The 27,665-nt window shown below is 31.3% G+C and overlaps 3 protein-coding genes across 4 annotated transcripts; 1 reads left to right on the top strand and 2 right to left on the bottom strand.

Moving 5' to 3' along the window:
* Positions 1-240: 240 nt before the first annotated feature.
* LOC140673350 (solute carrier family 23 member 2) lies at positions 241-9,942 on the bottom strand. Of its 2 annotated transcripts, XM_072906268.1 has the most exons (13): positions 9,677-9,940; positions 6,581-6,709; positions 6,164-6,321; positions 5,299-5,504; positions 5,093-5,219; positions 4,871-4,991; positions 3,090-3,345; positions 2,298-2,426; positions 1,896-2,054; positions 1,227-1,306; positions 786-927; positions 569-716; positions 241-491 (listed from the first exon to the last, which is right to left on the bottom strand). In XM_072906268.1, exons 1-13 carry the CDS (start codon positions 9,707-9,709, stop codon positions 440-442), a joined length of 1,740 nt encoding a protein of 579 aa, XP_072762369.1. In that variant the 5' UTR covers positions 9,710-9,940; the 3' UTR covers positions 241-439. The 2 variants fall into 2 exon arrangements, 1 of the variants encoding a protein (XP_072762369.1); XR_012048046.1 differs by lacking the exon at positions 241-491 and having other exon boundaries at positions 581-716; positions 1,880-2,054; positions 9,677-9,942.
* Positions 9,943-11,145: 1,203 nt separating this feature from the next.
* LOC140673022 (uncharacterized) lies at positions 11,146-15,051 on the top strand. The gene is made up of 7 exons (XM_072905585.1): positions 11,146-11,462; positions 11,548-11,723; positions 11,844-11,995; positions 12,079-12,444; positions 12,535-12,923; positions 13,007-13,506; positions 14,215-15,051. The coding sequence occupies exons 1-7, from the start codon at positions 11,373-11,375 to the stop codon at positions 14,357-14,359; spliced, it is 1,818 nt and encodes a 605-aa protein (XP_072761686.1). The 5' UTR covers positions 11,146-11,372; the 3' UTR covers positions 14,360-15,051.
* Positions 15,052-16,245: 1,194 nt separating this feature from the next.
* On the bottom strand, positions 16,246-27,452 carry Rl (Mitogen-activated protein kinase rl). Its single transcript, XM_072905586.1, has 8 exons — positions 27,236-27,452; positions 23,491-23,617; positions 23,292-23,402; positions 22,574-22,825; positions 22,294-22,461; positions 21,728-21,916; positions 21,512-21,644; positions 16,246-21,420 (listed from the first exon to the last, which is right to left on the bottom strand). The coding sequence occupies exons 1-7, from the start codon at positions 27,352-27,354 to the stop codon at positions 21,519-21,521; spliced, it is 1,092 nt and encodes a 363-aa protein (XP_072761687.1). The 5' UTR covers positions 27,355-27,452; the 3' UTR covers positions 16,246-21,420; positions 21,512-21,518.
* Between the last annotated feature and the right edge of the window lie 213 nt (positions 27,453-27,665).

The raw sequence follows: 27,665 nt of genomic DNA on the forward strand, positions 1-27,665 counted from the left end.
TTTCAAATTCTTTTATATTATTTAATATTATTTCTATTGTTTTATTATTATGCTATTATTTTATAAATTCTTTTTCAAATTCTTTAATTCAAAGCTATATATGCATGTACACATTACGTAATGTAAATAATGATTATATGTATATTAAAGTAATATATCTTTTTTTAACAACAATAAACTGACGTATAAACTTTTGATGTTTTTTTTTATTTTCTCTTAAAATTTAAGTACACATGCCATAGAATTTCTTGTAATACTATAACTATACTGTTATATTTGTCTTTTTTTATATTACGTGTTTTTTATTACAGATTATGACGTTCTTAAAGTAGTAACACATTCCCAAAAAAATTTCCCTAAAAAAGATGTCTGATAAAAACGACTTATCTCCTTCTCCTCTCCTTTGGACATCTTTTGGTCCTTTTGTCATATCCGGGATTTACAATTTCTTGTATGTAGGTAAAAATGGCACATAAGATGTCCATTTCCACCTAAAAGTTATTAATTATTATTATTATCCACGTGCAAATACGTGCAAACGAAAAGAAAGTTAATAATGCGATAATACTTTTTCAGTAAACTCATTCCAAACGGAAAATCGAAAGTGTTCCGGACGAATTTGATACTAGACATTTCATCAACTTTCTTATCAATCGTACGAACGGTCAATTCCATTTCCTTCGCCCAATCCTCTAATCCACGTTCTTTTGCACTCCCTTAATGTTAAAAATAAGTAAATAAATTATATATTTGTTATTATTTAAATTTCATCATAAATAACATACCTGGGATAATATTATCTAAAAAACAACCTAATGCACCACCGACCAGAATAGTAGTGCTAAATAGTACAGTGAGTACACTATCTATTATAGTGCTTCCTGTTTGTATTATGTCCGGATATTTAATTAACCATTTCGATAAAACCTGAAAATGATCGGATCAAGATATCATATTTGCACATATTCATATTTTTTATGCTGTTCCTTCGATTTTATAAACTGATAATACCAACAGTGAGGTTTGTTTACATCCTATTGATGTGTGCGATACGGAAAAAGTTTTTGTTTACATTATTTGAGGAAGATCAATGTATATACACATATATATATATATATATTTATATAAATTTATATATACAATATATGAAAGTTTATGCATGTATATACGTATGAATAAAGCGAAGACCAGTATAAAATTAATTACATCCCCGAAAATGTACTCACCAGAGGAAAAAATATGGATAGGCCCAAGATGAACAGATTTCTCGAAGAATTGAGATTTACATATTGCAATGTCGACAGACCTAACAAAAGAATTGGATTGAAATTAATTAAATATAAAAAAAAGCAGTAGATTTTAAGGCTCCTGAGTATTCGCCGCGGAACTTCGATGTCGACGGTGGCGACATATAGTTCTGTCTCTTTCTCTCTTTTGGGAAATATGTCAGAAGCGAGAAATGACAGCCCAATTTATGTTGCAACCTACGTCGTAATTATTTGCTTTTTGCTAGTGTTGTCATGTGCAACGTATTTATGAAACTTGTGAAAATGAACGGCTGCCAAGCTGTGTGAGGAATAAACTGTGTAAAGTAACATTTTCCTCTCCTTTCGACAGCTGTCAATCGTGTTTTTCCGCATTCCAAGGGTTCATTTCGGACTCAATTTACAGTTATTTATCAATTGTCAGGAGAAAGGATTCTGAAGAGATTGGTAGTATTATTTCGTTGAAATATGTTTTTATTTACATGTCAGTCGCAACATAAATTAGGGTGTCATTTCTCGCTTATGACGTCACGATTTCAATGTGGCCGCGGTGACTACTCAGGAGCCTTAAAAAAAAAAAAAAGAGAGAGAGAAAGTTTTGGGTGCGTACGTACGTGTTTAGACACTCACCAAAAGCACAAATCATTCCAAACATCACACAAAATATTCCGCCTATTATCGGTTCGGGAATTATGATAAACACTGCACCGAATTTGCTGATTACACCTTGTAGAACCATCAGGAAACACGCCCATTGTATGACTCTGCGACTACCAACTTTGGTAACTCCTAATTATTTCCCCAAGCTTTTATTAGATTATATTATATGATTTACGATCATGAAGACCGTAACAATAAAAAATGTAAATAATAAACAAATCGATCAATTGTAGTCAAGTATTCTCAAGTTTATGGATCAATTGTAAAATGTAAACGGTAAATAAATAAAAAATGTCAGTTTGTTTACTGATTATGTTTTTTTAAACTGCTTAAATCGACGAAAAATTCGCTTAAAATAAAAGTGCCTTTTACCTATCGTGCCAACGTTCTCGCCAAATGTGTTCGTGCCGTTACCACTACCCCAAAGCCCAGCTAGTATTGTACCGAGGCCTTCGATACCAATACCACGATTGATCGCGTGAATCGGTGGCGGCGGTGCTCCTAGAAATTACGCTAATTATAAAATCATTAAATAAAAAATCTTAACATGTACATTTATATCTACAAATATAGTCTTATTTAATCATTAATTTTGTGCTCATAAGATGTACAATATCGAATTGTACACGTGCTTAACGTTTGACTTGGAAAAATCACTCCAAACATATATAATGAATGGAATATTTCAAACATCTCATTATCAGAGAATACAATTTATTTTTATACCTTATACTCTGAATTTATTATTATTTAAGAGAGAGAAAAAAAAGATTTTAATCATATTTAAAAAAATATATTTTTTTTTGTTAAAAAGTTATACTATTATCTATGTTACTATCGGTAACTTGAGCTTAGAAGCCTAGATAAAAAATATTCACCTTGTGCAGCACAATATTTGTTTTTAGGTGAATACCTTTTTTTTAAGCTTCTATAAGCTTATTTCTAAAAGTTCACAAATATTCTTTCATGCAATTCTGAGAGGGGAAAACCTATTTTATTTCATGTGTATATAAATTGCAACTTTTATATTAAGCAAATATATTGTTTTGTTAGATTAGAACTCGGTCGGTAGTTCATACCGAACTCATTATCCCCATTATCATTACTCCCCATTCTAGTTGTTTTTCAAGTAAAAAATGGTGGCTCTAAAGCTAATTTACCTACCACACATCCTCGCAGTAGTCGGGTAATAACTGATAGACTCGACCGTACACGCTAATACTCCCGCAAGCATACCGAGGACTCCTGATAACGTTACGGTGGGCATGCCCCACTGTCCAGGATACGGTATTCGAAACCATGGTGAGTCGCTTATTATTTTCAATTTACTGTCAGATCTGGCGGGATGACCGTATGGTAGCGTATCGGTGACCGTTAGTATAGTGCAAATTATCCACATGATAATTATGGTCAATAAAATCTACAAATGCAAAACAATAATACTTGTAGTTTAGAAGTACAAAAGGAAGCAAGAAAGGATGCCGTTCACACATTCACCCTGAAACGGCACAAGTGGTAACGATACTCGAGGAGTCGGATCGGAGCAAACCAACGGGGGCCCTTCGCAAAGCGTGAGGAAACAGGATTCTCACTATGAGGATGAGCTACCCAGCATTAGCTTTACATCGCAAGAAACAAAATTACGACGTCTCCTTCGTGGCCAAGCGATGGACGATGAAAAGCCATCGGTGTTTCTTTAACGATTCCGCAACCTGGCAACTGAGCAATGCAATGACAGTATTCTACGTAGCCTATTTATGGAGCAAATGCTCGAGAACATGCGCAGTATTTTGCAGATCAGTCAACTAGATGATCTACCTCAACTCAAGGTACTCAGGTCGATGGAATCGCGGAGGTGCTTCGCCCGCAGATCGCGGACGTTGCCCAGGAGCCGACAGGCATGGTCGCATTGCCGGAATGAAATACCACAGGAAAGGACGCCAAGCCGATTGCAGCTAATCTCGATCCACACAGGGAGATACTCCCCCTCGATGGTGAGGGGGCTCAGTCACTCCTGTAAACTTGGCACACTATACTTAAAAATCTGAAATTTTTTTTAGAGTTCTGGCATTCTTTTGAATAGTTCTAGAGTTCTACATAAAGATTTTAAATAGTTGCGATGATTAAACACAAAAAATCAAAAAAAATAATTATTTTACAGGAAAAAGTCATAAGGCCTTTCTTGTAGAACTGAAGGAACTCTACGTAGAACTCTCATTAAATCAGCTGGAACTCGAGAAAAATTGTTTACAAATTACAATTTGGTCACTAGATTTTCAAAAATCGTTTTTTGCTTTTAATTGATAGAACTATTGATATATTTAACACAAAACTGTAGAACTAACTAGAACTCTAAAGAAATAATTGATTCTCATGATTTGGTGCGTTGCGTGAACTTAGAACACCATATTTTCGAATTCAATTTTTAAACGTAGGAGGAACCACAAAAAATTTTTCATATTTATTTATTTATTTATCTATAAAAATTAATACTATAAATGTGTTTTAAGAGTTACAACTGTTGACGTTCTTATATGGGTGGGAGTCTATTAACCACGTCGCCAATTGGCCAGTTTAAAATGAGGCCCTCTGATTGGTTAATCGTTGCTGATGACCCTAGGCATCGGTCGATATAAGTGGCTGTGGTCAATCGTGACGTGTCAAACGGGACGCTCCCTCTTATATTTGCCATTATTTTACAAAAACTTATTTACTTAGAAAGAATATAATAATGACTTAAAAATCACATTATTATAATGACGTTTTTGTACATCATTATATAAGACGTCACAAAAAAGACGTCTGTTAATTAAGCAATTTATTAGTCATGTGATCAGCAATGGTCAGTTTTCGACGTTAAAATGACGTATGCTTGCTATTTGCGGCAACTCATGTGTTATTATTATTGCAAAATTCCAAATTCACCATCTTCGTTTTGTACTTACCGGAAAAAGTTTAAATAGTTCAAACCAGATAATATGCAGTCCTTGGCTTTTGCGATACATTGGAAATGGAAATGGCACGTTAACCATTATTTGCGAGCATGTCGTCAGCAGTACTATTGTTCTAAAAATATATGCAAAAGATTTTCAATATTGAATATTATCGCAGTAATAATTTAATATAAAGTGTTTTCAAACTTTTTCGGAAATTATAAGAGACAATACCCTACTGCTATACCCCAGTGCTGAGACGCGGCGTCCGCTGCATTTTCGAACAAAGACAGTCCAACCAATGAAACCGTCGGCACTATTGTTAACGGGGTTATAAATTTCAGCAAATATCCGACGATACCTAAGCACGTTTTAATGTCTCAATGTTTAAAAAAAGAAACAAACTAATGTACGTGATAGAATTTGACGATTGAAATCACCTCCAAACCCAATGATCACTTGGAATACAGCCGAAACAGCAATGGCGCCAGATAGTTCTCTCATTCGAATTTGCCACAGCTCAGTCCGATTCTCGTGGGACATCTGACTTAACACTTCCGGCACGGGGCACTGCCACTGCGGCAGATTCAATATCGCTAAAGTCGGCACTAAAAACGATATAGTGCCACCCTGCACTAATGGCAACCTAATACAAAAATGCGTTTTTTTTTTTTTAACATAAACTTTACATTCGGTATTCTCCTAAATAGATCAATTAAGGCTCCTGAGTACTCGCCGCGGAACTTGGATGTCGACGGTGGCGACATATAGTTCTGTCTCTTTCTCTCTTTTGGGAAATATGTCAGAAGCGAGAAATGACAGCCCAATTTATGTTGCGACCTACGTCGTAATTATTTGCTTTTTGCTAGTGTTGTCATGTGCAACGTATTTATGAAACTTGTGAAAATGAACGGCTGCCAAGCTGTGTAAGGAATAAACTGTGTAAAGTAACATTTTCCTCTCCTTTCGACAGCTGTCAAATCGCGTGTTTTTCTGCATTTCAAGGGTTCATTTCGGACTCAATTTACAGTTATTTATCAATTGTCAGGAGAAAGGATTCTGAAGAGATTGGTAGTATTATTTCGTTGAAATATGTTTTTATTTACATGTCAGTCGCAACATAAATTAGGGTGTCATTTCTCGCTATTTCTTGCTTATGACGTCACGATTTCAATATGGCCGCGGTGACTACTCAGGAGCCTTTACATTACAATAAAGTTTTTATTGTAATGTAAACTGAAAAAAATAAGTATTTAATCATCATCTTGTTATAATCAATTTTACCTTGATAATGATTGTACATACCTACATCCTATAGTAGTCTGAAAAAATGTTACCAAACCGGTGACGAAGATCATCGTAGAAATAATATGGCTCCTTGCAGGATCATCTTCTGCCATGCAAAGGGCTGGCGTTAAAATGAAAGGGATAGAAACGATAGCACCGATCATAGTTAAGTAATGCTGTACAGAATATATTATTAAATATTATATCATATAAAATATAATGTGTCGAATATACATATATGTAATTATAATATATAGTTATATTCTGTATATATTGTATTATGTTTTTTGTTTTTAAACATGATTTTTTTCAACGTTATTTAAAATATATCTGGAGCATTAAAAACACGTTTTAAACAAAAAAATTTTTTTAAACATGATTTTTACCAACCCTAATTTCACTATTACTTTTGCGTAATATCTCGTATACTTATACCTGCAGTGCCATAAATAAACATAGATACCACGGTGGTATATCATCGATGCCGTAGGTAATGTCAACATTTCTCTTTTCGTCTCCCGTCGTTTCCTTTGCTATTGTTGTCATTGTCGAATTTTCTGTCTCCTGAAAAATCAAAGAGCACACAAGATGGCTCTTATACCTTATTTATACATACTTGAACAAAATCATTGATGTATAAATATCTGGACGGAGCCTTCAGGTGCGGGGAGTGAAGATTTTAGGGAAGGAGAAGGCCGCCATATAGTCTGGCGACATTAGTACTGCTCCTTTGTGGTGGAATAATAAAATACATAATTAGAATTCGACCGAAATTTCGGGCTAAAAATTTTTGGGAGGATCCCGTTAACGTAATATATATAATAAAAATGTGTAACTGATAGTTACAAATTCAGATTTTTTTCTTAAAGATAATTATGTGTTTTAATTACATCAATTGATTCGTCTCATTATTCTGTGAATAAAAGTATTAGGGTAAGATAATCGAGAAATGAATATTTAACGAGATATCTTGTATTTTATGTCAAAATATTGCAACTTTGAAGCCTTATAACTCGAAAAATGTTTAATGAAAAAACATTTGATTATAGTGTTTTGGAAAGCTCTCGAAGTCAGCTACAAGAATTTGTAACAAAAAATAGAGGGTGCCATTTAAAAAAATTGAGGTGACCTTCACGTGACCTTCAAATCACTCTTCAAGGTCAGACCAATGGTACCATCTTATGGCCCCCTCGAAACCGAACAACTTTTGCCTGAAACATTTTTCTCTCTCAGGTTTGATTTTCGAGATATTCGACTGGATCGATTAAAATGGCCCACCCTGTATAATATATATATATATATATTATACAGGATGTCCGGTACCCGAAAGACTCAGGTTCGATTCTCGATTCAGTGACTTCGCCCCGATCGATATTTTTCTCGCCTACGTCTCTTTAAAAGAGTAAAGAAGAGTTTATAAAATTCTCAAAAATGAGAATTTAAATCTTGGTAAATACAGCAAGAAAAATATGTGCCCTGTGCACTTATCAATTTCGCAGAAAAATTAATAAATTCTGTGAAATCGACGTATTAACATTCGCGTTTAGCTCTTATTCGCTCAGTTTTCTAATTGGTTGTTTGTAAACCTTAAAGAGCCTTTTTCTCAGTAATTTATAAAAATATAATTTTGTTATCAGAGTGTACTTATACAGTTAGATTAATCCATAAATAGGCAGTTGTTAAAACTCAGTATCGGTAATAACAGTAATAAAAGTATTGTGTCATATTTATCTTTTTAATTAATTAATTGGTATACTTAAACTGATAATAAATGATAACACAGAGATAGAAAGAGACATTACCCAACCACGCAACCTTCTAAATATTGAAGATACTGTAAATTATTCGCGATTATTACTCGCATTACTAACGTATGCTCGACGCAATAAGCGATTATCTTAAACGTAGCTTGTAAATGGCTAACTATAAATTCTTAAACAAGTAACTATCAACTTGGCGATAAAAACCATAAAAGCGTGGATGTTAATGCGTAAATTTTCTTTAGAAATTAATTCTTTCCGCGAAAATTTGAAACGTGCACCCCCCCCCCCCCACCCTAAAGAGATGTAGGCGAGAAAAAATATCGGGGCGAAGAGGGGATGAAGAGAAGTTATAAAATTCTCAAAAATGAGAATCTATTTCTTGGTAAAATACATCAAGTAAAATATGTGCCCTTTGCAGGTTTCAAATTTTCGTGGAAAGAATTAATAGAATTTTCTAAGGAAAATTTACGCATTAACATCCGTGCATGGCTCTTATCGCCAAGATAGTTATAATTGTTTGTAAATATTAGGAGCCTTATTATTTATTCGAAATTTTAAATTCTTATATTTCAAAAACTCGGAATAAAAAAATATGCTTTTATTCTTAATTTTTTTCATACTTAATTTTTATACTGTAATCTTTATCCTCAAATTTCGGAATATTCTGTATTTATCGTGCACACATGACTGCTATATGCAACATACTGACAATATGATTGATAAGAAAATGGAGAATGTGCTACGTAATATAAATAAAAATATTTATATCACTCATGCATTTCTTTTAATTTAGAGTTTTAAATATATGTATATAAATATTATGAAATAACCTGCACCATTCTTGAAAATAAAATTTCCTTTAAACTATGTTCTGTAGTGACTCTACTGTATTTTGCATATTTGTAGTGCTTAAACTGCGTAATTTTCTCGTATTGATGTTAACGAACAATATTCACACCGATCAAAACTGAAAATTAGAGAAGACATTATCACATTTCATTCTAAATACGCTAAATATTTGGCGATAATAAGAATATTAACTAGAGAATATTAGGAAAATTCTACTGTTCAGACGAGACATAACTCATTGCGTTGTTCGTTTTAAAATAATATTAGAATAATAGCTAAATAGTATTTTGAATAACTAAAATATTATTGTGTACCGACTTAATCAAATTCATTACAGTGATGCAAAATTTATTTTACAGCTCTGCATTTTTGTAAGCACTAATGTTTAATAATGTAAGAATTATAAAAATATATATATATATTATTTTATATTATTATGACATCGTTTTGACATAAACTACAATAATTTGGAATAAAAAGTTTTATTAAAAAATTTTTTTTTGTTGAGCTTGCATACGTGTGCAGATTCTTGCTTACAATAAATGACAATCGACAAAAATGGTTATTCATTGTTATTTAACTTGCAATGATTTGTGATTAACTAACACACACAATTATTTGTATTAGAACTAGACTATAAAATGAAATTATTTCAAGTTAACTAAAACTAATTTATAACTATATATAAATTAGTGCATGAATTAATTGCACATCCTTAAAGTTTTATTCGCGAAGAGACATACAATTTTATGATAGCTCATAAAAAGAGCAAATAAAAATAGCTCCTAATATCTCAATCCACAGCAAAGAATTAAGTTTCAATTATAAAAGTATAATAATTATAATCTTTCAAGGTGCTACGTAGCATTGTGAAGACATTTAAAATATAGAAAACTCTTTGTCGTTCAAGATAACTCACCATTTCCATTATTTGTATTTCGTTCTCCGGCATTTTAGCAAAAAACACAGTACAATATTTCGATGAACTTGATCAATCGAATCCTATACGAAAAAGTCTCGAGTCTCGTTGAAAGAAGAAACACGTGTCAGTGAACACAAGCGCGCGAATCTTTGCTCAAATAATCAGTTCATATATGTCGACACGTATGCATTATGTGTTAAAAAAATGTGCGATCTTTTCTTATATATGTAATATGTACTCTCCTACTATCCGTCGTCTATAGACAAAGTTTCTTAATATACCAGATTGCCTCAATCAGGCACTTTCTTTTCATTGGTCGTGACATCATTGATAATGTATCCATCCTTATCGCATGCATCTGTGATTTTCATTTTACAGTTTTTATAACAAATTGATCATTTAATAAGGAGACGTGATACCATTCGATTTCAATGAAGCTCATTGTATTGATAGAGCATGTCAACGATAAATTACACAAATTACTAAAACGTTTTTTTTTTTAATAATTATATCAGGCGATATTATAAAGGTTCATGTCGTACTTGATGGTAAAACCCACTAATAAATTTTTTTGTAAAAAGTATTTGTTTAAATAAATTAATTTCTTAACCTACACACTTGTCAAAAGCAATTGCATATTTAATACTGTTGTTAAATTCTAAGACTGAATATGAATCACATTCGTTTTTATATAATATTATTTCTATATAATTAATATTATATATAAAGTTTTACATAATATACTACGCACAAAAATATAGGACTATTTCATTTTATGTTTTATTAAATATCTTTATTCCTAAATACTTGTGACTTTGATTGCAGTAATGAAAAATGTATGATATATTATTTGAATAATTTTTTTAATTGGAGAAAAATGTTAATTTTTTACTTATTTAAGTAAAAAATTGTTTGAATTACATATCGGGTTCGATGTTATGTTAATCATAAAATCTCCATTAATTCATTATAATTATTATGAAGAAGATAAAATAAAAAATAAAAGTTTTAATTTTTAGTTAACAAGCGCATTTTAATTATTTAATTATTTTTTTAAATTATTTTGATTACATATTAATAAAAAATAATCCAATTTATGTCGTGTTTGGTGTCATTTTAATTCGCGGATTTTCTTCTATCTCCAGTCTTTCGTATCGTATTTCATTTTACTATAGAAAATAAAATTGTTACATTACGCATTTTATTGATCCGAAAATAATTGTAATGAATCAATGAGGTTTTTGCGATTAAAGTGACACCAAGCACGACATAAAAAGCACAGACTCGAACCAATCGGTTGTTTTACCATGGCACCATGGTAAAGTAGATCCAGCCATGTAGTTCCATCGATCGATAAAATGCATCCAGTTAGCACCACTGTCGCGGGCGGGACGGAAGGGGGGGAGAAAGCGTCTCAAGAAAAACATAGGGCATGGCGCCTCTCACAACACATGTAAGCAGCCTTAAGCATGAATGGAGGGTTGAAGGTTTGAAGTTTGAAGTTTGATGGCTCTGATAGTAAGATGTCTGCCTCTGTGGTGTTGTCTGATTTGTAAATTGTAACCTATTAATTTTGTCTGATATATAGTAAGCCGTTATTCGCGTTAACGACTATACTATTGCGAAATTCACAATACTCAGTCGCTTTTCTTAATAATATTTAAACGTCTAGCGCATTCGTTGCATCTGTGCAATGGACGAGTTTGACGAATCTTCGGACGTGGAGATGGTGCCTATCGAGGAAATAGAACGAATCAGAACAGCTTCAACAACAGAATTACGGGTAAGAGAAATAGTATTTAACTTAATCGATACCGTTATTAATTGATATATTCTAAAAAAAACATGTTTTAAACTATTCTATGTAGACTCAAATGCAAACATTAGACAACAGTCGCTATGAAAAATCCATGAACAAGTTTACAACGGGTATAGATATATTCAGTGAAGAGGAGAAATTGAAGATGGAAGAACGAGCAAAGCGTTTTGGCTTATCAGAGAAATCCAAAACGTCGCCGAATCAAGAAGAGAATTTATATAGCAGGTAAATAGTAGTTATTTGTTTTAGAACGAAAGCAAATTGGTATAATAGTTAATAATCTATATTTTATATTTATATTTTATATTATGTTATATTTTATATTTATTATATTTTATATCACAGTATGGGTATCACGGATGATGGCGAGAATGCAAAAAATGTTAGATTAAATGTAATTCATATGAGAGGAACTGAGGAAATGAGTACCAACGATGTGTTTAAATATTTCCAAGATTACGCCCCGATGTCTATCGAATGGATCAATGATGTTTCGTGTATGGTTTAAAGTTTGAAACACCTATGATAATATATCATTAGTGGCTGACATTTGTTTGGTGAATAATTCATTCTATCGCAGGTAACATAGTATGGTTCGACAATTTATCAGCAGCTAGAGCTATGCTAGGATTATCCAAGAAGATTATAGGTAGCGTTATGAAATGTTCAGATCGAGAAAACGATTCTGAAAACAGAAAATACAGCGAAGCGACAGTGGATGGAAAAGATGAGTCTGTTGATCTAGATAAAAACAGAAAGGAAGAGAATTGCATAAGCATTAAAAACATCGATTATCCATTACCTCCAGGTATATGGAGAAAGGGAGTGGATTATCCAAAGTCTAAAGGAGTCTTTCTTCGATTTGCTACCAGAATGGATAAAAAGCCTGCCAATGCAGAAAAGAAGAGCGAATACTACAAAAAGTATGGAAATCCCAACTTTGGAGGTAAATTTGTGTACATGTAACAAAAATAAATTAAAATCGAAATAAGGAAAGATGATAGGATTGTTTAAATTTTCTTTTGGATATTCTCAGGTCTTAAAGGAATTCTAACGAAGTCTCGTAAGCGTATGTACAAGCAGATCCAACAAAATGAACACGTATCATCGAGTGAAAATGAAGATCGAAATCAAACGAAAAATCCATGGGGCGCATTGTCCGAGACGTGGGGCTTGAACGACGTTGTGGAGGAGGATTTTCTTCCAAAGAATGGCGTTAAGGACCAAGTACGTGGTATAAAAGAGAGATTGGGTATCAAATGCAGAGACAAAGATACAGTACAAACGGAAGACCAGGGAGAGACTAGTTCGGGTAGTGACAGCGACGAGAATTGGTGTAAACGGAGTAAGATTCCACGTATGCGAATGCACGCCGACGATGAGGAAGAGAAGTTGCAAAAGCGACGGGCAAAGCTCCGATATCAAGTTAGTTATTTTCTTTTTATTGAAAAGATGTCTCTTTTACTTGTTTTTTTTTTTTTTTATAAACAATTAATATTTTACTTCAGATGGTTCTCAACAACTTAAATAGTAGCGGTGACTTGCGATCGAAATTAAGGAGACCAAAAACGAAAACGCAGTTCCGCGATCCCATTCAAGTAGTAGTTACAAACACGAATCTAATGAAATCGAAGCACGATAATTCAGGAGTAATCCTGCAAGATTATCAAAAAGAGACACAATTGTCGGAAAAAGAAGAGGGAGAGTGGCAAGAATCGGAAGACGAAGACAATCAAGCAGAAGAAGGCAAGAAAGAGCAAAAGTATGGACAATGTGCTTTGATGGAAGAGGAAGAGAGAGAAGAAGACGAGGAAGAAGAAGAAGAGGGCGAACACAAAGAAGATGAAGAGGATAGCGATGAAGACAGCAATGTACCTGCAAAAGAGATTCAGGGTCCTAAAGGAAGCGTGATAAAGGTAGTCCCACCCAAGCCGCGCATTGCTTCTACTGTATGGGCAAGATTAAATCATACAAAAAGCGAAACAAGTGACAGCTATTTGAAAAACAGGTAAAAGAATTATTTCTTATCTATTAATCATAACTTGCTGATTTTCTTTTGCCTTTTTCTCTCTCCCTCTCTCGTCTTTTCCTCTTTCTCCTTCTTTGCTACCTATTTTTTTTTTTTAATTTTACATTGTAATAAACTTTTAACATTTAAATATTCTGGTAACTTCTTATAATTTTTTAAAGTAAAATTTATATAGACTATCCAGAAAATTCCCCGCAGTATTTCGGGACCCAAAAAGAAAGAAAAAAAGCTATATAACATAGGTCCGGAAATAAATCATTTCCGAGTTATAGCCACTTTTATATTAAAAACATTGTAATTTATTTTTCTTAATCATAAACATAATAATCATAATTTATTTTTTATAATGTTTTAACATAAACAACTTTATTTCGGACTGTTTTGGCGTTATTCAAGATGCATCACGTGGAAGCATAGTCCGCTTTTGACATTTCTCTTTTTCAATTTAAAAAAATTTTTTTAATATTTAATTTTTATCTTTTTTTAATTTCTTTTTTGATTTTTGTAATATCGGGCGATTTTTCGGACACTCTGTATATATAGATGAATTGTGAAACAAATCTTTATTTTTTTTTTCTAATATTTTTTAAAAAAATGTGCATGTGTGCAAAAGATATGCTGTGTAACTTATTATATAATTAAGTGTTTATTGTTTCTGAAGACTTATGAGAGTTATATTTCTTAAAGACGATCGAGCAACCGTGACTTGAGAAGTACCATAAAGGGCGGCGATTTGCGATCACGCATTGGAAATCATACCAGAGGACGTTCTCCATTGAGAATAGAAGTGAAAAATGATAAATATACAGAAGACAATAGTGACGGAGAGTGATTCTTGCATGACCTGATTGTTTAAAAATTTGAAACTTGTGAAAAGAGTGCTCATTATCTTAGTATATTGTTTTAAGACTTTCCATCTTTTCGTAACATTTTACATTTGTTGCGGTGGAATATAAATAATGTATACTTATGTTTATGCAAGTATATATAATTTTGATTTAATCGAATTTTTGTTCAGGTTTTTTTTATGCAAATGCGAAGAAGCAATAGAAAAGATATCGATAGATTTAGTAATCATTATTATTTCTACATTTTTTATCGTTGGAAGATAATGAATGCTTTTAACAATAGTTCATGTAAATTTGAAAAATCATGTATCTATAAATTGATGTATATTTCTGCAGATAGAAAAAAAACAGATAATTAAATACTTTGATCAAGTGTTATTTGTGCAATTATAGAAAAAAAATGAGAGATTTTTTAAAGATATCTCTTTCAGCATGTTATCCTGAAAGCATAAAATGTACTTTTTACATGAAGTAAATTATAGAATGGATAAAAAACAAATAGGTAAAAGTAATTTTATAGTTTTTCGAAGTAACCTTGAGATATCTTACAATTCCAATAACCCGAGAGTATGATCGCTGGGTGCTCGATATCACTGTGAAGAAAGAAATAAATAATACTTGTATGCATTAATCTATATTCGAATATCTATATTCTTGTTAAATCACATTGGCATGACCAAAATTATTTGATGCGTAATTATTAAAAAATTATTAAATAAGATATTACTTTTTGTTAGTTTAGTACAAGTGTAACTCAAAAGATAAAACTGGAGAGTGTTTATAATTTAAAAAAGTTTATAGGGATATACAAGTGGCGCAATAAAGACATCAAGTAATTGGCCAATAAAGCCATTTTTATATTAGCACAATAATAGTTTGGAATAGCTGTTTAAAATACAATAGTCGATAATGATAATTTAATAACATGAATTATGATAATCCATTTTGGATAACAATTATTTGGAGCAGTAAATCGAGGTATAAAGAAATCAGATAAAGAGAACACAGTAAGTACATTTATTTTTCAAATGACTCCTTAGCTACATTCATAGTTTATGTTTCTATTTTTATGGTTTTTATATTCCATATATTTTCAAAGAATAATATCCTTAATAACAACCTGCGAGTAATTATCAAATTAATAATGTATTGAAAATTATATTTTAATTTTATTTAATTATTTATTTGTACGCACATTTAAAAATCTATTTGCATTTTTTATTCAATATTTATTTATAATATTTGTATTATTTACCCAAAAATCCGAACAAATTGTAAATTTGATTAAAAAAAAAAGCATTAAAATAATTTTATCACGATTGCAAAATCAGAAATTATGATTTCAACTATGTAATCGTATTAAATGTATTTATATACTCGCTTTGAACACTATGAATGTAACTTCGGCGATGAAAACACCATCCATGGTTCACAATTGACCGGACAAGATGATATCTTTCACGATTGCCGTTAACGACGAAGGACCAAAACTGAAACAACAAAGAATCAGGAATTCTGCTTTTTGTCGACGATCGAAGATAAAGAAATTACTTTTAATTAATTGATTAAAATTAATTTCTTTATTTTTTAATTAATTTATTATTATTCATATATATATATATATATATATATATATATATGTGTGTGTGTGTGTACCCTGATGGAAATAATTTATTTACAACTTATATGCGAAAACTACAATTTTTTGATGATGTATAACTAGAAAATTTTTTAAATTATTTCTACGTAATTTTTACGTCACTACGCGATTTGGGCAATATTTATAGTTTTTCACTTTATGTAAAAAGTTAAATTTTCTCCGTAAAATTTGTGTAAAATCTTTATGATTTTCTACAACTATATTACGTAGTTTACTTTTTTTTTAATCATAATCTACAATTTACTACATCGCTCGTAAAAAGTTGTAGAAATTTGTAAAAATTAATAAATATTTCTCACAAATCACTACAACTTTCCATAAGTTCCTACAAGTTTTTATAAATTTGTAGAAAGTGTATGATTCATTGTTAAAAATTTTAATTTTTCCTAGAAATACATTATTGTAATTTTACAATTTTTCATAGAAATCAAAGGTATTTCCACCAGGGTACAGTTTTATACTTTTTTCCTTGTCCCAGAAATTGTTATCTTAAAAAGCGACGTTGGTGCGACAGTATAAATAGATCCTCCCGCGATGTCTTGCTGGATACACATTTGATTGACGCACATGTGAAAAATGCCGATCTTGCCCGTCGTTATAAGAGGTAGTGACCTTTTTTTCTCAAAGTTTTTCTTTTTATTCTAGTCTACATAAAAACGCTAATGATTTTCAACCATCGTTTGTTTACGAGGACTAACAACAGTCGTCCTATATTCCTTGAGAAAACGGTGCGTAGATCTACATATCTTTACTCTCTCCTGTCCTTCTTTTTTTTTTCTCCCTTTTATTTCAATGATATAATCGTCGATCGTAACATCGAAAATCGACGGACGACATGTTCAGATATATGTATATAAGAATCGGCAACAACAACAAGTACACGTAAATAACTTTAAGTATATTAGGCCTGATGATATTGATGTTTCATATACATATACACAGGGTGTTTCAGAAATAGGTGGCTAAACTTCGAGAACATGTACTTACCGTAATGAGATGAAAAAACTCATATGAATTTGGAAACGCTTCCTTTTCCAGTTATAATCATTTTCATTTTATTCATGACAGATTGATTTTTCGAAACACAATTCTTGTTTACTGACAAACTTTGAGATTTATCGAGCTATAAACACTATTACTTTTTACTACGGATTTAATGATAAAATGTATACTTATATAATTTTAAATAAAGAAAACAATTTTACAAACAATGAACAAATTTTTAATTTTTACAACTCGAAAAAAAAAAAAAAAGCGTTTCCACACCTGTTTACCTGTTGAGGCAACTTAGCGCACTCCGTTTCAGCAAGCTATGTTAAAATTCAAGCAGTGTTGAAAACGTATGGTGTAAAATGGATATTAATATGGAGCAACGTGTTGCAATTAAATTTTATTTGAAAGTTTGAGGACATGCAAAAAGCAATAAAATCGAGAAGCTGAAGATTCCGCAATAAGATTTTATCCGTGCTTTGCACAAAACTTGAAAATGCCAGTCAACCAATGCGTGTAGCATTAAATGGAGACTGTTTTGAATAACCAATGTATTAAATAAAGTGTTGTTCAATTTTTCCAGCATGCAGAGCTTCTCGATTTCTTTTTAACTTGCAACTTTATTTTCAGAAAAAGAAAAATAGTCTGGCAGATATTTCCGTCGCATTCAAACTTTAAAATAAAATTTAATTGCAATACCCGAGTAAACGCTAAATTTTCCTGAAATATTCCAAAAGTTCTGTATATCCTGGAATAGTAGAGAAATGTTATAGAAGGTTCAAATAATTGTGAAATATTCAGAATATTCTATGAACATTATACCTGTACGGTTTAATAAGGAACATTCGGTGTAAATTTTGATATAAAAAATAGAACAGTATACAAAATGATAAAAAATCAGAACATTTTCTGCTTATTTGAATATTCTCTGCACATTCTTTAAATATTCCGCAATATTTTGCAATAATCTTGGAACGTTCATTTTGGATTTTAGCAACATTTTATAAATATTTCAGGAATATCTAGCGTTTACTGGGACGTTGCTCCATATTAACATCCATTTTACAATGAGTAACGCAACCATCACAAACACCATTCATGCGAAACGTTTGAACACTGCTTGAATTTGAACGTATAATATTTAGCTTGCTGAAACTTTACACGAGGCGCGCGATAAGTTCCCTCAACATACTCCCAAAAGTACAGGCAAATCACTCCACTAGTATTGAATTTAAAAATTCAGTCCGGCAACTTTTGGGACATACCGTGTATCATCTTTTTTTGCCATCATCCAAAACACCCTCTGTCTATGCGTGTGTGTTATATGTACGTGTATGTATGTATGTGTATGCGTGTGTAACGCGCAACGTTTTGCATTTGCAGTGTTGGCGCTTTTCCAATTTTTATCACTTTATATCACAATTTATGTATATATATATATATATATATATATGTATATGTGTATATATATATATATATATATATATATATGTATATAGTACATATCCAATTATCATTGACAGGGGCATCTTCGATTTCTCGTCGGTTTACATTTTTGCTAAACGCACGATTTTGTTGTCGCTTTTTCATGATTTACAGTATGAAAGCATCATAGTTTTTTAAAAAGGCTTCGGAATGACCACCACTTTTTAAAAGAACTCGTCTATTATGTACAATATCTCATAATCTGCTAAATAATATAATATAATAAAGACTTCATTTTTGTGCTTCGAATTGAAAATTGTTAACAAGCACAGCAAAAAAATTTTATATATATATATATATATATATATATATATATATACTAAATATAATACTAAATCTATACATATATTAAAAATGTGTACATATCGTAAATTATCAAATGGTTCTCTGTCGAGATAAATAAAAAGTTTTTAGAAATCATTGTTACACAAGAGATCAGTTATATTTAAATTCCATTTCGTTGATGAATCGTATAAGAAATAGGAATATTATACAATGAAAATTAAATTTGTATGTCGAATATTCAAAGGCAGCGATCTGTCTGGATCGCGGGAAGAAAAAGGTATATATATATTTATTTCACTTCGAGTTACATACACAATATGAAGAATGTTTACAAGGAATTTCACCATTCCCAAGAAAATCTCTAGTCGTAACTAATTTAGAATTTGTCGCTACAAAGGATTGTCGTCATTATATAAACTAATGATTCTTTTCCCAGAAAAAATTATGTATGTACTTGTCGTGAATACTATTTGCAATCGTCTACATAATTTGTGCGCGTTATAATCAAGGCTTGCAGTGCGCGAGAAAAGTGTAAACCGCAAGAGATTTCTTTAATTCTTTTTATCCACGACAATATCTTGCCCTTATCTCGAATGTATGTTGATAAACGTCGAAGGAAGATGAATATATTAAATCGACAGAGATTGATGTAACATGAAATCATGACGATGTGATAATATTATAGAATGTTCTTTGCTATTATATACAGGGTGAGGAAAAAGTATGGTGAAAATGTGAAAACTCTGAAAAATGGCGAAAAGTATAAATTTTCAGAAAAAGAATCTAAGGCAAGATCAAGGAAGGCTCCCGGCCATCTTTATTAAAAAGTGTTATGACAAATTTTAAAATATCTCAGGAAATTCTTAACCGAAAAAAGTTTTATTATAGTGTTTAAGAAAGCTCTGTGTCGAGGTAAGCTACAAGAATATCTAATTAAAAATAGAGTATTCCATTTAAGAAATTAAAGGTGACCTTCACGTGACCTTCAAGTGACTGTTCAAGGTCAAATCAATGACACCATTTTATGTCCTTCTCAAAATCATACAATTTTTCTCTGAAACATTTTTCTGTAAAACTTACGTTTTTCGAGATTTTTCGAAGGATTCGATACTTTTTCCTTATGGACAAAGAACGTCAAGACAATGTGGGAATCATCCTCAACAAGAATCCATAATTACTAAAAATGCGTCTTAAATCTAGATAAGAATCTGTCTTTAATTATCAATTTATTGGGTGCATCGCGAAGAATATCGGTAACAGTTTTAATGGAGGAAGTAAATATTTTTCTTTCACCTCTTTTTTTTAATTCTCGCTCAATTTAGTGGAAGAAATTTTTTAGTGGATTCAACAAGACCGAATGAAAACAATTGGCGGACTCGATTGCTAAAGTAATTTAAATTGATCTTATCGCGGGTAAATTTTCAAGTTGTAATATCAACTCTGGAAGATTTTTTATACTCAAATGAGTACTCAAATGAGACTTTTATATTCAAATGAGGTTTATATATGCTAAGATCTCCGAATGACAGAAATATTAACTTGGAAGCTTCTTCTAAATGTTATTTTAATTATCGCTTTATTTGTATCTTATTATTCGGGCACCATCGTTACTATCACACGTGCAGAAAAAGAGAAAGAGAGAGAGAGAGAGAGAGAGAACGAGAGAAAAAGAGATCACGATTCTTTTCAACATAAATTATATTCTATTATCCTCTCGTACGCTCAATTATAGTGGCGCCTATATGTCGCGTATTTGCCTATAATGGTTGACTATCACGGACAGATTATATAAATACCAAAAAGAATTCTGTCATACACACACGTGTACACACAGTCATACGTACACACATGAGACGAAGAACATCGTACGAGATAAATTTTACACGAATTATATACGCTATATAAGCGTCCGAATCTCGGTTTGGAGCGTTTAAACGTTTATAGAGCTGAATCCGATATCTAAACCAGGACCTTCGCATTCACGAGTCACGAAAGATCAAATAAATATATATATATATATATATATATATATATATATATATATATATATATATATATATATATATATATGTGTGTGTATACATGTATACATATAGCCTGATTATGTCATACAATTAAGCGATATGATCGCAACTATTTCCTTTGCTTTCGGAAAAGGATAAAGAGAGAACAATATAATATAAAGACAAAATATGTTACGCGTGTTACATTTCGGCACGCTCGCAATTCACAATTCACAATTAAATCACAGACAGACGGTACGGTGCAGTACGATACGACGATAACATAAATAAAAATACATATTGTACCAATTGTGAAATATTATGCTATGCTCGGTATAACATAAGAAACACTATATTTTTCTTTCTTCTTCTGGTAAGAACATGCGAATGTACAAGCGTATGTACGATTGCTTCACTCACCCGATTAATCGGCTCGATTAATCGTTCGTTGATCTACATCTTTCGTCAATATCCTAGCACTTTATGTCTCATTAATTAGAGCAGCAATAAGCGGCGAATTAAAAGTACGTTTTCTTCATACCAATTCCGCTGTTTGTTTTTTTTTCTTTTCTTTTCCATTCAATCGTTTGAATCCGCTATTGAAAGTCCGGCAACGACATGCCTGATAGAAAAAAAAAAAAAAAAAGAGACAAGAGCACTCGATTATCAATAAATCATGAGACCAAAAGAAGCCGCATTTAGTTAGTACTCACCAATCGACTACATAGCGTTTTCTTGATGATTCCTTTGAAATAATAAAGTTTCTTCAAAAATATACTGTTTTAATACTTCTTTTGGGAGATCATCCAACTCCATGTCAAATTTAAATGGCTCCTCTGCTACAGGCTGAGAGAAATTTTTATTAATTTGAAATATAAATTTTGAATATAAATTATCGCAATAGTAATATTCCGTAATCGCAAGCTTACCTCATCGGCAGGATCATAATATTGCTCCAAATAGGGATGCGCCAGCGCATCTTCCACCACAATGCGTTTATTGGGATTAAACGTTAACATTTTATCCAAAAGGTCCAAAGCTCTCGGATCAGCATTGGGAAAAAGACTCGTCCACGCTACCTTTGGTTTATACGGCAAAGATTGCAGGTAATTGCGGGCCTAAAATCAAAGGGTTTTAATACCGAACAAAGTTAATGAGAAATTATTGAGATTAATAAGGCTCTTTTAATGTTTACAAATTATTTTGAAAACGGAGCGATTAAGCGCCAAACACGGATGATTGTGCGTCGATTTCGTAGAAAATGATTTTTTCTGCGAAACTGATTGATGCACCGGGCACGAATTTGACTTGTTGTATTTAATCCAAGACTAATGTTTATTAATTCTCTATATATGAGACTTTTAATAAACCCCCTTTACACTCCTAAAGAGACGTAGGCGAGTTAATGAGTATACAAGTTGTATTGCATAATGCATTTGCGGGATTAGATTTGGATGAGATGCAAAAAGGCATAAACGTAGGTGTAATCCAGTACTTTCTCGTTTATGATGCATTCGAGATCCTCCGGCGAGGGCGATCCGAGAACACCGAGGATATGATTCAACTGATCCAGGTAATGTTTGCCGGGAAATATGGCTCGTCTCGAGAGCATTTCTGCCAGGATACAACCAACTGACCAAATGTCTATAGACTTCGTATAACCCTGAATAAAGAGAATTACGTTAAAGTAATGTTAGATTTTTTTCCCCCTTCGACGCGTGCGAGTTTTTTCATCGTTTAAATAATATTTTTGTTTGGAAGAATTGTCTAAATACCTTAGAATTAAGCATGATTTCGGGAGCTCTATACCATCTTGTGGCCACATATTCCGTGAGGAAACCCGCGTGATTGTGCTCCGGATCCGCGACCCTCGCTAAACCGAAATCGCAGATCTTAAGGTCACAGGTGGTATTCAACAGCAGATTGCTCGGTTTTAAATCTCTGTGCAACACGTTTGCCGAATGTATGTACTTGAGTCCTCGCAATATTTGGTACAGAAAATAGCATATGTGGTCATTACTAATAGCCTGAAAATAAAAATTTCATTTGAAATTTCTCGCTTGTAAATTTCATAGCTTTTTTTCCTTTCAAACCAATAATTATCCAATAAAACCCAAACATTTATGTTATATAACAGAACTGAATTAATAGGTAATATTGTTAAATAATACTGGTAAGCTATTAGCAAGTTGCATTTAATTTCTCACTCATAAATGTAACATGTAATATAACAATATATACAATTTCATATATCGTTGTTACATACAACATACTAACAATTGAATTAAACATAATCATACAAATAAAGAAATAAACTATATTTAATTCATAAAATTTGAGATTTAATTTATGAAAATTAAATACCAATTTTAATATGCAGTAAATTTTACATTTTAAATATGCATGTAATTTACATTATTTGGTACTACCATGTTACATTGCAACAAATTTATTTATTGTAGAAATATATGTATGTGTGAATTATATACTTACTTGTGTTTTCAGTAATTTATAGAGATCAGTTTCCATCAGACACTGAACGATATATACGTCTTTCATCTGCTCTAAATTAGGTGCTCTTAATATATCTCTTATATCTATTATCTGTTGCAAAGATAACGATTAATTAATGACAATAACATTTAAAAAATATTACGTTTTAGATCATTATCAGATATTCATGTTAACTTACATTTTCATGTTTAAACCTAGTAAGAATTTTTATTTCTCTCAAAGTTCTCTGGCTATACGTTTGATGCTCGAACGGAGAAATTTTTTTAATAGCTACTTTCGTTTTGGTTACGTTGTCGTAGGCAGATCTGTAAGATAATATTATAAAGATATATATCTATTTATGTATTATTTATCAAAGACCTTTTAACGCTTTCTCGATCCTACAATTTTTTTTATTCATATATTATCCTACTGCAATTATAGATTTCCGATTATTGAAATAGAAAAAAAGCCGCTCCTCTTATTGTTAGTGGAAGCAAACTGTTTCAATGACAGAAACAATATTCGTTTTAAAAGAAAAATAAAAGAAAAATACAATAAAAATAATATATACTTTGTACGAAAATCTTTCGCTACAAAATATAATGGAGAAACTTCATACAAATATTCTTTTCTTTTTCCGCATTTTTATTCGAATACACTCGTATTCGGAGTCTCATTGCAATAGACTTTCATATTTGCAAGCTTAAACTTGTTCACGAAGAAATTAATAAAAATAATAAAATATTTAATAAAAAAATTTAGGCAAAGTCTAAGAAGTATATGTATAAGAGTTTATTTTGTAAGTTTACTTACAAAATAAATACAAAATAACAAAAGAATGTTTTTCTTTTATTTCCTTATTATACATTTTTTTCATTTAATCTTAATCTTTTTGCAATTTTTTAAATTTATTTCGTATTTTGATAATAAACACAAAGATAATATATGATTTATGTGTGTGTGTGTGTGTGTATGTAATATATATTTATAATTATATGTTATAGAATTATAGAATATACGTATTATATAAATATGTGCGTATATATTATACGAATTCGATTATTATTATATACAGATGCGCGAAACAAATAAATATAATTTAAAAAATGTTTTAATTTACTTCCTTGTAGTAAAGAATACACAAATGCCCTAATATTCCCAATTTGAGGCTTTCTTCCAAGAAATAAAAGTATTTATCATTCATAGATGTAGAGATACAGAGATCGAGCATATTATTGCAGAGAGGAACTTAATTAATGGCCAATGCGAAACGACAAAGTAAATTGTGCCTAAATTTGATTATTTTTCAGTACAGTTATTACCTGTTATTTTGCAAAGTAAGCACATTCACCTTCATTTCGGCTTCGCTCCTCTTATCCTACGAGTTTATGCTCGGTTCCTGTACTCCCTATATCTATGGCTTCATCTTATATCTGTTATATTATTTATGTATTTATCTTTTGCCCTTATCATAAAGAAACTTTCTTCTTAGACTTCCTAAACAAGCTCTCTAGAGGAATGTGTATCTTTGAAAATGTAGCGTAAATGTAGTGTAATATGTGATTATGTATTTTAGACATGATGAAAATTAGTAAATTTTTCCTTAATTTTTTTCTTATTTTTTAGTATACAAATACTGAAAAGATACAGAAATTTTTTTAACTTATTGATAGCACATTAAAGTTGAAACTTTAAAATGCTTTTTTAATTTTTTATCTTTTTAAAGCCACGTTTTATCGTTAAATGCCGACATTATTTCTAAAAAATACAAGTTTAGTTAGAAAATTATGTAATTAAAAAAAATCATAGAAAAATTTAAAACAATGTGCTTTAAAAATTCTTATTTAAAGCACGTAACAAGGAAAATTAACTAAAAACTACCGATAATGTGTTAATAAAGCTGGTATTGGTAATTTTAGTAATTTTTAAATTTTTAAAAATTTTTCTTGTTCTCTTTATAAAAGAACACATTGTTATGTTCTTTAAAATTATGTATTTTTGACACTCTGCGTCTCAATAAAAAAATTTCTCTCGGAAAATTTAAATCAAATTCCATAAACTACAACATTTTGCCTACAAAACACTTTTGTTAAATTTTCTCACGATATTTTTCGTCAAATTACACGATTTTGAAATTTTTGAAATATTTAATTTTTTAGAAATAATATCGATACTCAAAAAATCATTGCAGACGAAAAATTAAAAACGCATTTTAAATCTTGAAGAACTTCAATTTTAACGTACTATCAATATATCTTTTTAAATTTTTGTTATATTTCTTTTTTAATATTTACATACTAAGAAGTAAGAAAAAATTAAGGATGTCTAATAATTTTAACCAAGTCTGTATGTAACATAGAACACGTGGAATTTATTCAATTTGATCTGACGTATCCAGACAATTAAATATGTTTGACTGAAGAATGATCGAGAACTAACGTTCTTACTTTACATGTTAAATATATTTTCTTTAATCAATTTATTAAAATTTTAATAATTAACGTGTATATATCCAATACAATATATGTATAATAGAGTGATACAAAACATTAAAAGATAATTAAATACGTAAAACATGCTATAACAAATGTTTTTCTTTTATATTATTAATTGACATTTTACTCTCTTAAAATGTTTATTAATACTTAATAATAATAAACTATATTTAATAATGAACTTCTAAGAAAAAAATATTAAAATGAAAATAAAGTCTTGTTATTATCATAAAATAAGATTCACATAAATAATTAAAAAACTAAAAGTTTTATTTTAATAAAAATAGCATATAATATAAGACAAGACTAGGAATATTAAATTATTTTCAAATGTGTTGCTAAAAATAAAGATATTAAAAATATTCTCCAATATATTATTATCTTAAGACAAGATTTACAAAGTTATATGTAATTGAGATATATATAACAAACAATAAGATTATGAAAAGTCTTTTTTATTTGGAATAACTTACAATTAAAAAATTATTAATATTTTAATGTTCCAATTCATACAATAATAATATTAATTCAACATCGTAAATATTAAATTTATCAAAAAAAAAAAAAAAAAAAAAAAAAAAATATATCGTTAAAATAATGTTTTTTCTAAACCTTTTGCCGCGCAGGACTATCGTCAGTTCCTAGTCTTGTCTTATTATGCGTGTGCGTGCAAGCGTGTGCGTGTTACAATAATAACTGTAATAAAAATATAAAAGAGATACAAGGATAATAATCTATGCCAGCAGAAAAAGCGTTAAACCCGTATCAGACTATGTATTGAAGATTAATATTAAAGATTAAGATTTGACCGAGCAAAAAAAAATGTTAGCTTCTTTTCTTCTAGTTAAATTCTAATCTTAAATTTTCAATGCAATTCGAGATACGGGCTTCAAGCGTCAACACTTGTTTTCCATCGCGGTTTGCTATGTGATTGCGCACGTGTTGGATAATACGTCGATAAAATGATAAGATTGATAAATCGTGAATTTCATCTTATTAGCATATTAATATGGAGGAGAGGGCTAAGTGTAAAGAGAAGAAAAAAGAAGGATAGAAAGAGAGAAAAGGGAAAAACAAAAGAGACACGGACAATAAATAAATGAGAAAAAGCGTGAAAGGGGCGTGACATGTGTTCGAAAGTGGCGGCACAAAATGAAGGTATACATAAGTATGTGCGTGCGAGGATTGGTGAGAATATTGTCGTGTGTGTGTATATATACTCGCGATCGGCGATTTTTATCGCGGCCACATTCGTTGAATATAATATCGGCGAGCTGTGCGCGATAATGGCGAAAACGTTGCCGCAAACTGTCACAATTGTTACATTGTTATCCGCTCTCAATGTTTATCTCGGGCTCTATCTACTGTCAGATGACGGCCTCGAAAAACCGACCACTAAACGCGAAACACAGTGAATGGGCGCACACTCAGGTAACGAATACTTACACGACCATGCCGTAAGCACCCTCGCCCATGTATGACAGATTCGTGTAACGCGGTCCGACCTCGAACGTTTGCCCGCGAACCACCTCGCAATTCGGATTCACGCCTTCCAACGCCGCCATTTTGACAACTACTTTGCGGCGACAACGACGTTCTGACACACTACCTCGCCGGAGAGCGACGCGTCACCAGTGATGCCAGAATCGAGACGCGGGCAACCTTATATCATCTGTGCGAGCAACGCGCAAACTGGTGGAGGGGATGATGACGCGCACTAGTGAAAACCGCGCATACATATGAGCCAATGGCGGAACATCTGCTGAGTTGTCGTCTTGTCAACACTCCACCCTGATTGGTTCTGAAAATACGGCCTAATCGTGATTGCTCGTAAGCAATTCGTTCTGTTAAATGTCAATAGATTTGTTTTTTATTC

Source organism: Anoplolepis gracilipes, chromosome 14, assembly GCF_047496725.1.
Source record: "Anoplolepis gracilipes chromosome 14, ASM4749672v1, whole genome shotgun sequence".
NCBI classification, from domain to species: domain Eukaryota; kingdom Metazoa; phylum Arthropoda; class Insecta; order Hymenoptera; family Formicidae; genus Anoplolepis; species Anoplolepis gracilipes.